This window comes from Gorilla gorilla, chromosome 5 (genome assembly GCF_029281585.2).
Source record: "Gorilla gorilla gorilla isolate KB3781 chromosome 5, NHGRI_mGorGor1-v2.1_pri, whole genome shotgun sequence".
Classification (NCBI taxonomy): Eukaryota; Metazoa; Chordata; class Mammalia; order Primates; family Hominidae; genus Gorilla; species Gorilla gorilla.
The window spans coordinates 175,725,903-175,740,294 of NC_073229.2; the positions used below are offsets into that span (position 1 = coordinate 175,725,903).

At 42.1% G+C, this 14,392-nt stretch overlaps 1 protein-coding gene across 3 annotated transcripts in view; it reads left to right on the forward strand.

The window, feature by feature from the left end:
* CCDC170 (coiled-coil domain containing 170) overlaps positions 1-14,392 on the forward strand; it is a 123,493-nt gene that overhangs the window by 65,836 nt on the left and 43,265 nt on the right. For all 3 annotated transcript variants that reach the window (XM_004044843.4, XM_063707956.1, XM_055390863.2), the window contains one exon: positions 12,559-12,876. In XM_004044843.4, the coding sequence (XP_004044891.1) occupies positions 12,559-12,876 (318 nt within the window). The remainder of the gene's footprint in view (positions 1-12,558; positions 12,877-14,392) is intronic.

Consider the following 14,392-nt stretch of genomic DNA (forward strand, 5'->3'; position numbering starts at 1 on the left):
GTGGAGCATTTAGGCCATTTATGGTCAAAGTTACTGTTGATGTGTGAGGTTTTGTTTCTGTCATAGTGTTGTTAACTAGTTGCTTTGTAGTCTTTTTTTAAAGTAAAAATTATTTTAATTTTTATCTAGTAAATTTTTTTTTAATTGTGTGGGGACATAGTGGGTGTGTATATTTATGGGGGGGTACATGAGATATTTTGATACAGCCATGCAATGTGTAATAATCATATCATGAAGAGTGGGGATATCCATCCCCTCAAGCATTTTTCCTTTGTGTTACAAACAATCCAATTATACTCTTTTAGTTATCTTAAAATGTACAGTTAAATTATTATTGACTATAATGCTTTGTAGTCTTAATTGTGTAATTGCTTCATAGGGTCTGTGAACTTTGTACTTATGTGTGCTTTTATAGTCTCAAGTACTATTCTTTCATTTCCATGTTTAGAACTCCTTTGAGCATTTCTTGTAGGTCTGGTCTGGTGGTGATAAATTCTCTTAGTGTTTGCTTGTCTGGGAAAGACTATATTTCTCCATTCATGAAGCTTAGTTTGGTATGAAATTTTTGGCTGGCAATTTTTTTCTTTTAAGGAGGCTAAAAATAGGACCTCAATCTCTTCTCGCTTGTAAAGTTTCTACTGAGAAGCCTACTATTAATTTAATGGGTTTTCTTCTCTAGGTAATTTGGCCCTTTTTTCTAGGGGCCTTTAAGATTTTTTCTTTCTAATTGACCTTGGATAGTCTGATGACTATATGCCTTGGGAATGGTCTTCTTGTATACTATCTCATAGGAGTTCTCTAAATTTCTTGAATCTGGATGTCAACCTCTCTAGCAAGATTAGGGAAAAATTTCTGAATTTTTCCCTCAAATCTGTTTTCCAAATTGTATACTACTTTTTCATCTTCTCTTTCAGGAATGCCAATAAGTTGAAGATTTGTGAAGATTTGGTCAAAGCCATATTTTTCAAAAACTCTGTTCATTTTAAAAATTATTTTTAAGATTTTATTTTTGTCTGACTCGGTTAATTAGAAAGACTGGTTGTCAAGATCTAAAATTCTTTTTTCTGCTTAGTGTAATCTATTATTAAAGCTCTAACATTATTTTGAAATTACTTTAGTGATTTTTTTCAATTTGAGCAATTCTATTTGTCTTTTTTCTTAATATGGGCTTCTGATCTTTCATATCCTGAATCATTTTTCTGGTTTTTTTATGTAATGGATTTCAAATTTCTCTTAGATGTTATTGAGTTTCCTTGCAATCCATATTTTGAATTCTTTATCTGTCATTTCAGATATTTTATTCCGATTAAGATCCATTGTGAGAGAGCTAGTGCAATGCTTTGGAGGTGTCAAAACACTCTGGCTTTTTGTACTGCTGGAGTTCTTGCACTGAGTCCTTCTCAGGGAGATGTTGCTTCTTATTTTTGAATTTGCTATTGTTTGAATGGGACTTCTTTTTTAAATTCTTTTTTTCTCTTAGGGGTATGGTTGTGATATATATTATGTGTGATCGTTTGGCTTCATTTTGGGTGATTTCAGGGGGCCAAAGTGCTGTATATGTTCCTTGGTTGTGGATAGCTTCTGTGTGGTGGCTTTCTCAGATCATGCTTGTTGAAGCTGTATTTTGGCTGTAAGAACTAATTAGAAAGACTGGTTGTCAAGATCTAAAATTCTTTCTCCTGTTTAGATATTCTATCTTCTGTAGGGCTGGGGGTGCAGAGTCCTGGGGTGCTTATTTTGTGGACTAGCACTAAGCTCTTCTGGTAGTAGATTTTGTATTTGGTAGTGCAGTTGAAACTGCAGTCCAGTAAATGGTGCTTAAGAGTAAGAGCTGACAGGTAGGCTGATGTCCAGTGAAAGCAGGTGCCTTGATGCATTTTGGGGGAGGAGTGGGTGGGAAGAGATGGTGTTGGGGTGTAGGTGTGCTGAGGCCTTAGGGGAGGGGCTGGGGAGTGTCCTTGCTTTTCGCCCTGAGCCAGCAGAAATGTGATTTGCTTCCCTATCAAACCCCTGTTGCAGGGCTCATGACTTTCATTTCATAAAGACTTGGTCCTTTGGTTTTTGGCCACAGTGTGGCTGCAGGCCACCAGTATGTCCCTCTGACGACTACCACCAAAATGGGCTCAGGGGAGAGTCTCTTCCCCCAGACCGGAGCAGGTACCTCCATGGTTTGTCTGTCCTCCTTTTCCGGGATGGTGCCATTCTGTGTAGGGAAGGGGAGGTGGTCCCTTCCCTTCGTAACAGCCTGAGCAGCATGGGGCTCACTTTCAGCATGGTAGAGCCGCTGTGAAGAGCACAAAAAAATGCTGTGTCCAAGTATGTGCTCACTGGCCCCTGGTGGGAAGAACCACTCTTGTGTCCATAACTGCATAAGTGGGGTGGAGATGACCCCTCTCTACCTATCTTCCCTGGCTATGGGACTGCCTCCTTTAGTACTTGGCACCTTACCTGTGTTTCCTTTGTCCCAACAGGGACATGGTGTGCTGTGCTCCCCTCTCCCTTAAAGGTGTCCCATGTTGAGAGTTAAATCTCCAGGGATGCAGCAGCTCCTTGGGGCCTACCAGTCCCCTGCACCTGCCAAAGTCAGAATGGGTTGTGGGGTATGTTTGCAAGAGATCTAGTGGTACAGTGACTCAAGGTTGGAGAGTCCCTGGGCAGGGCTGTTTCCCACTATGGGTGCATGACCAGTGTGGTGCCCACAGTCTCAGCTCAGGTGTGAGGGGAGTGTGGGCACATCTGTGTGAGCTGGCCACCAAGTTCTCTGTCCCTGAGAAGTTCTCAGATGCCCCCAATAGTGTTGCCCTGGATCACAAGGGCAGAGGGGCTCACCAGCAGTTTAACAGTCAGGGGATAGTCAGAGAGGTGAGTGGGGCAGAGAAGCTCTCCCACCTACCCTTTCTGTGGGGCTCTGAGCTTCTCAGGGGTCAATCTCTGCCAGCCTCTTGTTTCTTTCTTTTTCTGCAGCTCAGCTTCTTTTTGTGGGCACTCTGACAGGTCCTGGCTCACTTCTTTCAGTTTTCCATTCACATTTTGTCCGTTCACTAGTAACTTTGATCTTCTTTCTGAGGAGAACTGGCTTTCAATGTCCCTAGTCTGCCATCTTGGAGAGTCCTATTGTGCTCCTTTGGAGGCATCATATTTCCTTGCTTTTTCACGTTTCTTGTGTCTTTATGTTGGTATCTGTGCATCTGGTGTGACAGTCACTTCTTCCAATATTTTGGATTTGCTTTTGTAGGGGAGGATGTTTTCCTGGAGATGCATCTGTGATGTTGGTTGGGTAGGGCACTTTGGCTCTGATTGTGGGTGTGTGCAGCAGTGTAGTTTCCTAATTTGTTCAGCTGTAAATAGTGTCATTGGTGTCCATTATTTCCTCAAGAGCTTAGGGTGTGGTTGTTGGTGGAGTTGTGGGAAGCTTTGCCGGGGACAGGGATACCAGGTGGGCCAGTCCTCAGGCCCCGATGGGAACAGCAGTGGGCCAAGAGTGCCTGTTCTTAGGCCGCAGGGTGGCATTTGCTGGCACTGGTCTTAGCAGGTCTAGGTGGGTCTATACTGGCAGTGGCAGCAGCAGGTGGGTCTTTCAGTCCCTGGGCAGCAGTGTGGCATGGGCTATCATAGTAGCAGTTGTGGGACAATGCTTTGGCTCTCAAGCTGTCTGTGCTGGTGTTGGCAGTGGCTGTGATGGCTGGGCAGGCCAGGCCCTGCGCCTGCAGGTTGTGTGTGCAGGTGGGTGCCATCTGTGGTGGTAGCAACAGGGTGAGTGAGTCCATCTTCAGGTCCCTGGTGGAAGTGCTCCGGTGCTAATGATGGTGGATGCGGCAGAGTAATCCCCAAGTCCCCGGATGGTGTTTTCATGCACTGGGGTGGGGGTAGGGGCAGAGCAAAGCCAGGTGAGCCTGTCCTCAGACTCCCTGGTGGTGCCTATCAGCACTGGCTGTGATGTGCAAGGGTGGGGTGATCCCTGGACTCCTGGAGGAGTGCTTTGATAGGGGAGGTGGTAGCTGCAGTGGGGCCCTGCTGCTGGAGAAGGTGGAGTTGCTTTTAGTGGCTGCAGCTGTAGGCAGGCAGCTGGGGAGCACATGCTTTGGCCCCAGTTGGCACCTATGCGTTGGGGAGCCTGTCCTTGGGACACTTGTATATGTGCGATGGTGGCCTGCTGTTAGTGGGGTGGGGTTGCTGCAGTGGCTTGGTTTTGGCCCTGGCAGCAGCAGCCAGCTGAAGCAGCAGGTGCAGGTGGGGTATGGCAGTGGGGCTCCTGGGATGTGGAGATGCAGGGGCTGTTGGGCCCCAAGGCAGGGTGATGTCTGGTGGAGGCTGGCTCTCAAAATGGCATCTTGCTGTAGCTGCCTAGGACTCAGGGGGGTGTTTGGGATTCAGCCTGAGCTCCCTGTCTGGAGTAATGCCATTGTGCGGTCTGCAGACAGCTCCCTATGTTGGTCTCTGGGCCTGTGAGGGGCTCTCTGGTGGCTGGGACTGGAGGAATCCATGATGGGAGTATGGACGCTGCAGGTCTGTCACTCCCCTTTCCCTGCACTGGGGAGCTTCTCTGTGCTCCCAGCCAGTCCTGGCCAACCAAGCAGGCTGCTTCTCTTTCCTCCCCTTCCTTGCCCTAGGTGTTTCCTGTTGGTTCTCTGTTGAATTTCAATGTTCTGTCTTTGCTGATCTATTCAAACTGTGATTATCTACTCGCTGTTTTATTCTTCTTTGTGGAGGGGCAGCTGATAGATGCCTCTAGTCCATCATCTTGAAGCCCTGCCCCTTGAGAACTTCTAATGTCTCCTATTTTTTAGCCTCTTCTTTCTATATACTTCCCGGTTTTTACCATATTATTGTATTTACCTTGTCCAAGTTTACATTCTATTCTGTACCTGTAACTAAGTCTTTAGTAGCTTGTCTTTAGGTTCATTCTAAAAATTTAAAATCAGTTAAATCCATATGTTAAATAACATGATTATATAAATATTTTTATTATGGGTCTAATCTTAGCATGTGATGCTGAGCACATTCCATTTTGCCGTGTCCCTTTTACAATTTCCAGATGGGAACTGTCGGTGGTCGTCCAAGCACAGTCTGATCAGTTCAGGGCAGAGTGTCTGCAGGGCTGTAGTGAAGCCCAGGAACACACTGGCCTCTTGGGCAGCTAAATCTGTTGTCAACTAGTACTGATTTTGTCAATGTTGCGAATTTCAAACTTAAGGTGAATTCTAATTTTCCAGAGTTGATGATGTCATTGGGAAAGCTCAGATTTGGGGAAGGTCTTCCTCATTTTGAAGTAAAATGTTTCTCTGAAGATTCCATTCTATTGGCTCACGGGCCTGAGCAGGAGAAACCTAATCCTCCTTCTACACGAGTCTTCCAATCATTTGAATACATCTACAGGATAAATGTTCCAGTTCTTTTAACATTTCCTCTTAGAACATGATTTCAAGACTTTTGCCATTCTCCTTCCTAAACTCTGAATGTGCATTTTTTTTTTCAAACTATCTTTGGGGAAGAATACTTTTTTCCTTATTTCCAGTCCATTGCTGACAAATACTTCTATAAAATACAATAAAATGAATTAATAGAAAAAAATTATTTAAATTCTATAAAATGAATGAACAGAAAAAAATATTTAATAAGATACACCAAGCACAAGTCCAAATTTTTAAGTATTAGAAGCCACAGACATAAAATTAAATTTCAATAATGAAAATCAGGGCCGGGCGCGGTGGCTCACGCCTGTAATCCCAGCACTTTGGGAGGCCGAGGCGGGTGGATCACGAGGTCAGGAGATCGAGACCATCCTGGCTAACACGGTGAAACCCCGTCTCTACTAAAAATACTAAAAATTAGCCGGGCGTGGTGGCGGGCGCCTGTAGTCCCAGCTACTCGGGAGGCTGAGGCAGGAGAATGGCATGAACCCAGGAGGCGGAGCTTGCAGTGAGCCGAGATCGCGCCACTGCACTCCAGCCTGGGCGACAGAGCGAGACTCCGCCTCAAAAAAAAAAAGAAAATCAGAATAAACGTGGGAGAAAGAATAGAATTACCCAAATAGTACTCATTCTTCTTTGTGTGTAGGAGATTAGTATAATGAATCACTAGTATCACTATTATACTCATAGCCTTCCTTTTGTTGTTCTTTAGCCATAAGTTTTATTATGACTAAAATTCCCTGTATTAAAGTTCTACATACACACTTTGAATGAATACTGCTTATGTTAGTATTTAAAGTTTGTGACAATCAGCTGCTTCTTGCTAGTTCACTTAGTTAATCTTGGTCGGATTGATGACAATGTTGCTTTCAGTGCCTGTTGTATAGGAAATTTTTTTTTTTTTTGAGACTGAGTTTCGCTCTTGTTGCCCAGGCTGGAGTGCAATGGTGCGATCTCAGCTCACTGCAACTTCTGCCTCCTGGGTTCAAGTGATTCTCCTGCCTCAGCTTCCCCAGTAGCTAGGATTACAGGCATGCACCACCACACCCAACTAATTTGTATTTTCAGTAGAGACGGGGTTTCTCCATGTTGGTCAGGCTGATCTTGAACTCTGGACCTCAGGTGATCAGCCTGCCTCGGCCTCCCAAAGTGCTGGGATTACAGGCGTGAGTCACCGCGCCCAGCCCCTAGGAAACTGTTTTTATGTTTTGCTTTTCAGATACTTACAGTAGAAAACAAATCTAACAGAGATTTGTTGAGAATAGATTTTAAAGCAATTTCAACAAGCTCAATATATTTGTAGGTACCTTGTATTCAAATTAAACAATTGTAATTTCAGCTTTCCTTTTTTTTCTGTTTATTTTTTCTTAAAAATATTTGATAGAGATAGGGTTTCACCATGTTGCCCAGGTTGGTCTCAAACTCCTGAGCTCAAGTAATCCACCTGCCTTGGCCTCCCAAAGTGCTGGAATTACAGGTGTGAGCCACCAGGCCCGTCTGAAACAAATGTATTTTCAAAATCCATCTTCAATCCTTCATCTGTCGACAGTTCTATTAGTTTATTTTGTAAAGGTATAGTTATGTTTAAATGTGATGAAATTCTTTTGAGGAAAGAAATGGGTTCTGGATTTTATATACTTATTTAGATTATAGTTGGCAAACCAGCCTTAAAATATCACATTTGTAGTCTGTTCCTTCAGTGTACAACAGATATGCAACTCTCACCACTAGTCACTTACCACACGAGTCTAACAAAGAGTGAATAGGTCCATACTTCATTCAAAAATGGAGTATAGGCTGGGTGTGGTGGCTCACACCTGTAATCCCAGCACTTTGGGAGGCTGAGGCAGGCAGGCGGGTCACAAGGTCAGGAGTTCAAGACCAGCCTGACCAACACGGTGAAACCCCATCTCTACTAAAAATACAAAAATTAACTGGGCATGGTGGCACACGCCTGTAGCCCCAGCTACTCGGTAGGCTGAGGCAGGAGAATCGCTTGAACCCGGGAGGCGGAGGTTGCAGTGAGCTGAAATCATGCCACTGCACTCCAGCCTGGGCGACAGAGTGAGACTCTGAAAAAAAAAAGAGAGAGAAAAAAAAAGGGAGTCTATGGTATTTGGATGTTGCATCAGTGTCAACTTGCTATAGAAATTGCTAATCTCTTACCCTCAATTTCTGAAATGATCTTGTTGGGACTGTGAACAGCAGGTGCAGGAGTGGTATCAGAATGTAAATTTGAATAGTGCTGTCCAAGGAGGGTTTTGTCTGTATTAAAATTTGAATCACAGACCTGAATGCCAAACTTCAGGCTTGGTGTAATTCGAAGGAAATAGAGCAGGACATCACCTCTCTCATTCTAAATACTTTACTTTTGTGAATGCAGCCCAAGTTTGGGAGGGGGATAATGTGTGTGTGCATGTGCATGTGTATATTTGTGCTCATATCACTGTTGACTCAACACTTTAAATGGACTAAAATTCCCCGGTGTTTTCATAGTTACCCCTATTCTATCACATCTTCCTTTCATTCCTGACCCCTGGCTACAATTCCCTTCTCTAGAGGTGATGAGAATTGGCAGTTGCTTGTGCATGTTTCTAGAGATATTCTTTTCATAAAGGTACAAATGGTACTATACTATGTACCATTGTTATTTGTATAGATGCACTATTAGACACCTTACTTTCTTCACTAACTGTAACTTGGAGAATCATTCATATTGGTATATAAAAAACTTCCCCATTTCGTTTCAAGACTACATCATATTCTATAGTATGGATGTCTCATATTTGTTTAAGAAGTTACATATCAATGAATATTCATGTAGTATATTGTCTTTTGCTATATTATAATTGGATAACTACATATTCCTCATTTTCTATATTTAGTAACCTATCTTATAGATATATTCCCAGGACTGGAATTTCAGGGCCAAAAGATATGTGCATATTAAGTTTTGTTATGTATTTATGCCAACAATTTATACCAAAATTATACCTGTTCACATTTCCACCAGCAATGTATGAGACTACCTGTTTGGGGGAATTTCTGAGTTTTTTTGTTAATCATAACTGCAGTAGGTAGAATTAACCAACTGATTTTTTTATTTTATAAAATTGATCTAGGATTGAAGGAATTAAGCTCAAGCCACAGATTCTCTGTCCTGATGATAATCAGTCATTGTACTTTTGAGTGGCAATTTGATCTCATGTGTATCTAAATCCGTAAAATAGCAACAGAACAGGAATCAATTGTGTTTTTAAAACGCAAACCTTTGGATGGTTTCATTACTTAATGCAGACTCGTGCATTTAAATGGGAAGCTAAATTGAATGCCATAATCATATTATTTATAAAAGTTTTTGTTAAAAGTGATTTTGAAAGAATCATTTTACATTTGTCGCTTCAGTCAGACTGAACCTAAAGATTTATTAATTATAAAAAAATTTTTTAAGTGATTCCCATCACAGTCTATAGGGCCTGCCCTCTGTGATTTCCTCTGTGGAGGTCAGTCTTGGTTTTGCTCACAGGAAGCTTTATGTTTCTTGTCCTGTATGTCAGTGTGGTCTGACAGCAATCCCCAGGTCCTGGCCAGTGGTACTGATGTCACATTATTTTATGCTGCTTGCTTCGGCGTATCCTTGAGGTAGCCATGGAACCAGACTCCGCTCTGGTGGCTTTCTCCTGATAGGTGAACAAGTAATTGCATTTGCAGTCTGAGGACATTTATTTCCAGAAGATCAGCCCTGTGCCCCTGAATCCTGCAGCACTTAATCAGAGCACTAAGGGAGCGACCATCCCCAAGGCCTTGTCACTCTGGCTCTCGAGTCCTGCATTTTATACAAGAAACAGCTTAGGGTTCACTGAGCTGAATGTGCCTGAAAAAGAGAAACCCAACTTGCTCACAGACACCATTGTATTCTATGAACACAAACTGATTTTGTGATTTTCACTAGACATAAATGTTGATGCCTAGGTTTAAAAAGAAAACATTCTTTGGATTTGTTAGAGAGGATTGTTTTGGCCCTTTTCTCGAAGTCGGTGAAACAATAGTATGATATTGGGGTAGAAAAATTCCTCATAGTTGAAATATTTTAATTGTGTTTATTGGTCTTGTGGTGTTGGCTGCCAGTTGAGTTGTCTACTCCAAATTGACAGTAACTCCATAAGTCACAAGCATCTGAGATATATTTTGTGTATTTTGAGGGTCTTTAGTGAATATATAATATTCCATATGGTTTTAGAATTCTAAAGTGATTAGGATTAATTTCCATCCCAGCATCATTGAATTTAGGACCTCAATTTTCTAACCACACATCAGACTGTGCAGTCGACCCTCTGCATCCACAAGTTCCACATCTGTGGATTCAACCAACTATGGATAAAAAAATATGGAAAAAAGCCGATACAAATAACAAAACAACAATAAAAATAATACAAATAAAAACAACACATGATAACAGTTATTTATCTAGCATTTACAGTGTATTTGGTATTATAAGTAATCTAGAGATGATTTAAAGTATACAGAAGAATATGTGTAGCTTATGTGAGAATATTATTCCATTTTATATGGGAGACTTGAGCATCCTCAGGTTTTCATATCCTCCGGGGTCCTAGAACCAATTCCCCAAGGATACCAAGGAACGACCGTAGTTTCCAAGTAAAATATGCACCCAATTTATTATCACCTTTACTGATACTAGTTACTCTAATTGAGCAAGTGAGAAGATATTGTATTATGATCTGAAGAGAAATCTGTAAACTGTTAAAATATTGAATTTGTGATAAAGTGTCCTTGACTCTACTTTTAAGGACCGTCATTTAATTAGCAGCAACAGTGGGGCTTCTCTACAGAGATGACTAGTTTAGCAAAGGAAAGGGGAAACCAAGACCTTGAAAAGCAAAAGGCATTTTACAAAATAGATTCCATAATTAGTTGAGTTATTACATCTCTGAAAAGGGCAGGCTTCTCTAACTACATATCTACTCTGTGACTTTTCTTTCGAATTGATGCCTGAGACTTCCTTGATTTTAAAAAAGTCACCATAATGGAAAAAATAAGATGTTATGTTTCCTATAAAAAATAGGAACTAGTGTTTCAAGCTATTCTTTTTCCTGTTTCCAAGCTGTTAATGGAGAGAAATTTCTTTTAAAGCCCAGTTCTAATGCAAAAGAGGTGACTGCATTTTAACTGGCAGCCTGAAATGTTATCAGCTCATTTAGATGTAGAGTCTGTTATTTAAAAATATTGTGTTTCTTTTTAGTGCTTTTTACCTCTAACATACTATTTTTAATATTTTTTTTTTTTTACCAGTTAACTAGGCAGCAATACTATAGCAATGCTAGTTAACACGCCGCTTAATATTTCTTAATGTGAATTCATGTATTTTGGAACTTGATGTTAAAAAATAATTTTAAAAAATCAATTTTAAAGATGCTCATGCCTGTAATCCCAGCACTTTGGGAGGCCGAGGCGGGTAGATCACCTGAGGTTGGGAGTTCAAGACCAGCCTGACCAACATGGAGAAACCCTGTCTCTACTAAAAATACAAAATTAGCTGGGCGTGGTGGCACGTGCCTGTAATCCCATCTACTCGGGAGGCTGAGGCAGGAGAATCACTTGAATCCAGTAGGCGGAGGTCGTGGTGAGCTGAGATTGTGCCATTGTACTCCAGCCTGGGCAACAAGAGTGAAACTCCGTCCCGGGGGAAAATTAAATCCTCCTTTGGTGCCTCTGTGGGCCATTCTAGATTATGGTAAATAGAATTAAGTGCACAGGTAACCTGCTTTATGTCCTTCATTATTTTTCTGAACCTAATTTCACATGTTATGTTCTTATGTTGTTATTTTGAGACAAGGTCATGCTGTGTCACCAAGGCTGGAGTGCACTGATGCAATTACTGCTCACTGTAGCTTTGAATTCCTAGGCTCAAGCAATCCTCCTATCTCAGCCTCCCAAGTAGCTGGGACCATAGCACATGCTACCATGCATGGCTAATTATTTTATTTTATATAAGATGGGGGTTTACCAAGTTGCCCAGGCTGGTCTCCAACTCCTGGGCTCAAGCAGTCTTTTGTCTCGACCTCCCAAAGAGCTGGGATTACAGGAGTGAGCCACTGTGCCCAGCCCATATTATATTCTTTAAGATTATTCTTCTAAGTATGATACTTTCCCTCTACTTTTAATCCTCCCACCTACCAAATGGCTAGTTGTTTCTTTTTCCTTTCTTCAGGTTCTTTCTGCATTAATTGTCTTTATGAGACAAGGGGATATGCAATGAATATTGGATATTGGAAGTCAATGAATAGTTTTATGCAATGATGTTTTTATGAGAATATTCCCCTATTATTTAAAATAGCATTGAGGGGGCATCTTTATTCAAATAATTGTTAGTGCCTAGCTAGGACTCTGAGAGCTTACTGTTTATTAAAAATAAATTTCCGTATACACCAAGCTTGAGAAGGATAGTTCTATAAACATATTCTACATATGGACTGAATCTACTAATATGTTATCCAATGATTTGTTTTTATTAACTCTTTCCAGTATTCCAAACAGAAAAGGCTTATGTGTCAAGGTTTCCTTCTTTTTTCTAACCCAGATTTTATATTTTATATCCCTTCTCTGTTTTTTTTTTTTTTTTGATGGAGTCTTGTTCTGTTGCCCAGGCTGGAGTACAGTGGAGTGATCTCAGTTCACTGCAACCTCCACCTCCCAGGTTCAAGTGATTCTCCTGCCTCAGGCTCCCGAGTAGCTGGGATTACAGGTGTGCGCCACCATGCCCGGCTAATTTTTGTATTTTTGTTTAGTAGAGGTGGGGTTTCACCATGTTGGCCAGGCTGGTCTCGAACTCCTGACCTTAGCGATCCACCCACCTCAGCCTCCAAAATTCTGGGATTACAGGTGTGAGCCACCACGCCTGGCCCCATTTTCTGTTTTTAAGACACCTAAATTTTCCTGACATACCATTGGGATTTAATAACTTTATGAGGAGACTATAGGGAACTTGGAGTTAAAAATGGAAGGAGTAATTAACCCAACCTCTTGTAGTCATTAGCAGGCAAAGTCAATGAATTTGCTATAGCCAATGCAGGTGTACCCTGTTGACTTCTAATGTTATTGTCTTCACTTTCTGTAATCATTTTAGGACCTGCTCAGTACTGTAGAAGCAAAAGAAGCTCTTGAAAGGGAAGTTAAGATCTTCCAAGAAAGGCTGCTTGCTGGCCAGCAGGTCTGGGATGCCTCAAAGCAGGAAGTGAGGCTCCTGAAGAAAAGCTCTTCTGAGTTGGAGAAGAGTTTGAAGGCCAGTCAGGATGCAGTCACAGCCTCACAAAGCCAGTACTCCTCATTTAGGGAGAAAATCGCAGCCCTCCTTAGGGGCAGATTGAGCATGACTGGGTCCACTGAGGACACCATTTTGGAGAAGATTCGAGAAATGGACAGCCGGGAAGAAAGCAGGGACCGGGTGAGTGGGTCGTGGCTGTTTACAGACATCTTAAGAACAGTGAGCTCATTCATTTAGCATGCTCAGTGACTGTATTAGTCTATTCTCACACTGCTATAAGAAATACCTGAGACTGGGTAATTTATAAAGAAAAAGAGGTTTAATGGATTCACAGTTCCACATGTCTGGGGAGGCCTCACAATCATGGCAGAAAGCAAAGGAGGAGCAAAGGCACGTCTTACGTGGTGGCAGGCAAGAGAGAGAGTGTGCGGGGGAACTGCCCTTTATAAAACCATCAGATCTCCTGAGAGTTATTCTCTATCACAAGAACAGCATGAGAAAAAGCTACCCCCATAATTCAATTACCTCCCACCAGGTCCCTCCCACGACACGTGGGGATTATGGGAGCTACAATTCAAGATGAGATTTGGGTGGAGACACAGCCAAACCATATCAGTGACTTATCTCAATTAGCTAAAAGCATCACTTAAGGCCAGGCCTGGTGGCCTAGGCCTGTAACCCCAGTCCATCTGGAAGCCAATGTAGTCACTTGAGGCCAGGAGTTCAAGACCAGTCTGAGCAATATAGTGAGACCCCTCTCTCTACTGAAAATAAAAATTAAGTCCCAGCTACCTAGGAGGCTGAAGTGGGAGAATTTCTTGAGCCCACAAGTTTGAAGCTGCAGTGAGCTATGATTGCGTCTCTGCACTCCAGCCTGGGCTACAGAGCAAATCCTGTCTCTAAAAAAAAAGTATAATTTAAATGTGGTTGTATTAATTTCCATTTTAATGGAAAGGCATGGCAGTCCCACAAGCCACATCTAACTATGATGCAGGTTCTGGAGTTGGACCTGCCTGGTACTGAATCCCGTCTCTGCTGTACACTCACTCACTGGCCATGTGAGCTTGGGCAGGTTCTTGAGTTTACGGCCTTGGAGATTTTGTTTTCTTATCTACAGAAAGGGGTTAGCACAGGTTCCATGACCCCTTACCTGAAACTCTTGGGGCCCACTGTGTTTTTGAGTTCAGAATTTTTCAGAGCTTAGAAAGGTAATGCAGAGTGCAGCCTTACACAGCCCTCCACTGTGGTGTCTGGGACAGTTTCCTACCATCAATCACAATCACAGGTCTGCAGCTAAGCCTGTGAGCAACAGTAAGTGGGATAAATGAAGACCGCAAATAGCCTCTTGTCATTTTGGGTCAGGATTTGCTGACCAGCTGGGTCAGGTCAGGCCAAGCTTTGTCAGTAAATGAGTTATGAAAAAACCTGGATTTTGGAATTACAGATAAAAGTTCCCAGACCTGGAATGGTATCTGGCTGATCAGGTTATTGTTTCATGTATGTATTGAATGAAAAAAATTGTTATAAAGATCTTAACTCATTGCCTGGCAAGTCACAACAATAAATATTAACTATTGCTGCTGTTGCCTCTCCTTCTTCCTCCTTCTCTCCTCTTTTTCATAATGTGTTGGTGGCCCGAACAGTCTTTTAGGGGTCCTATCTAACAAATGGAGAAAAATGGTTTAATTCACGTATA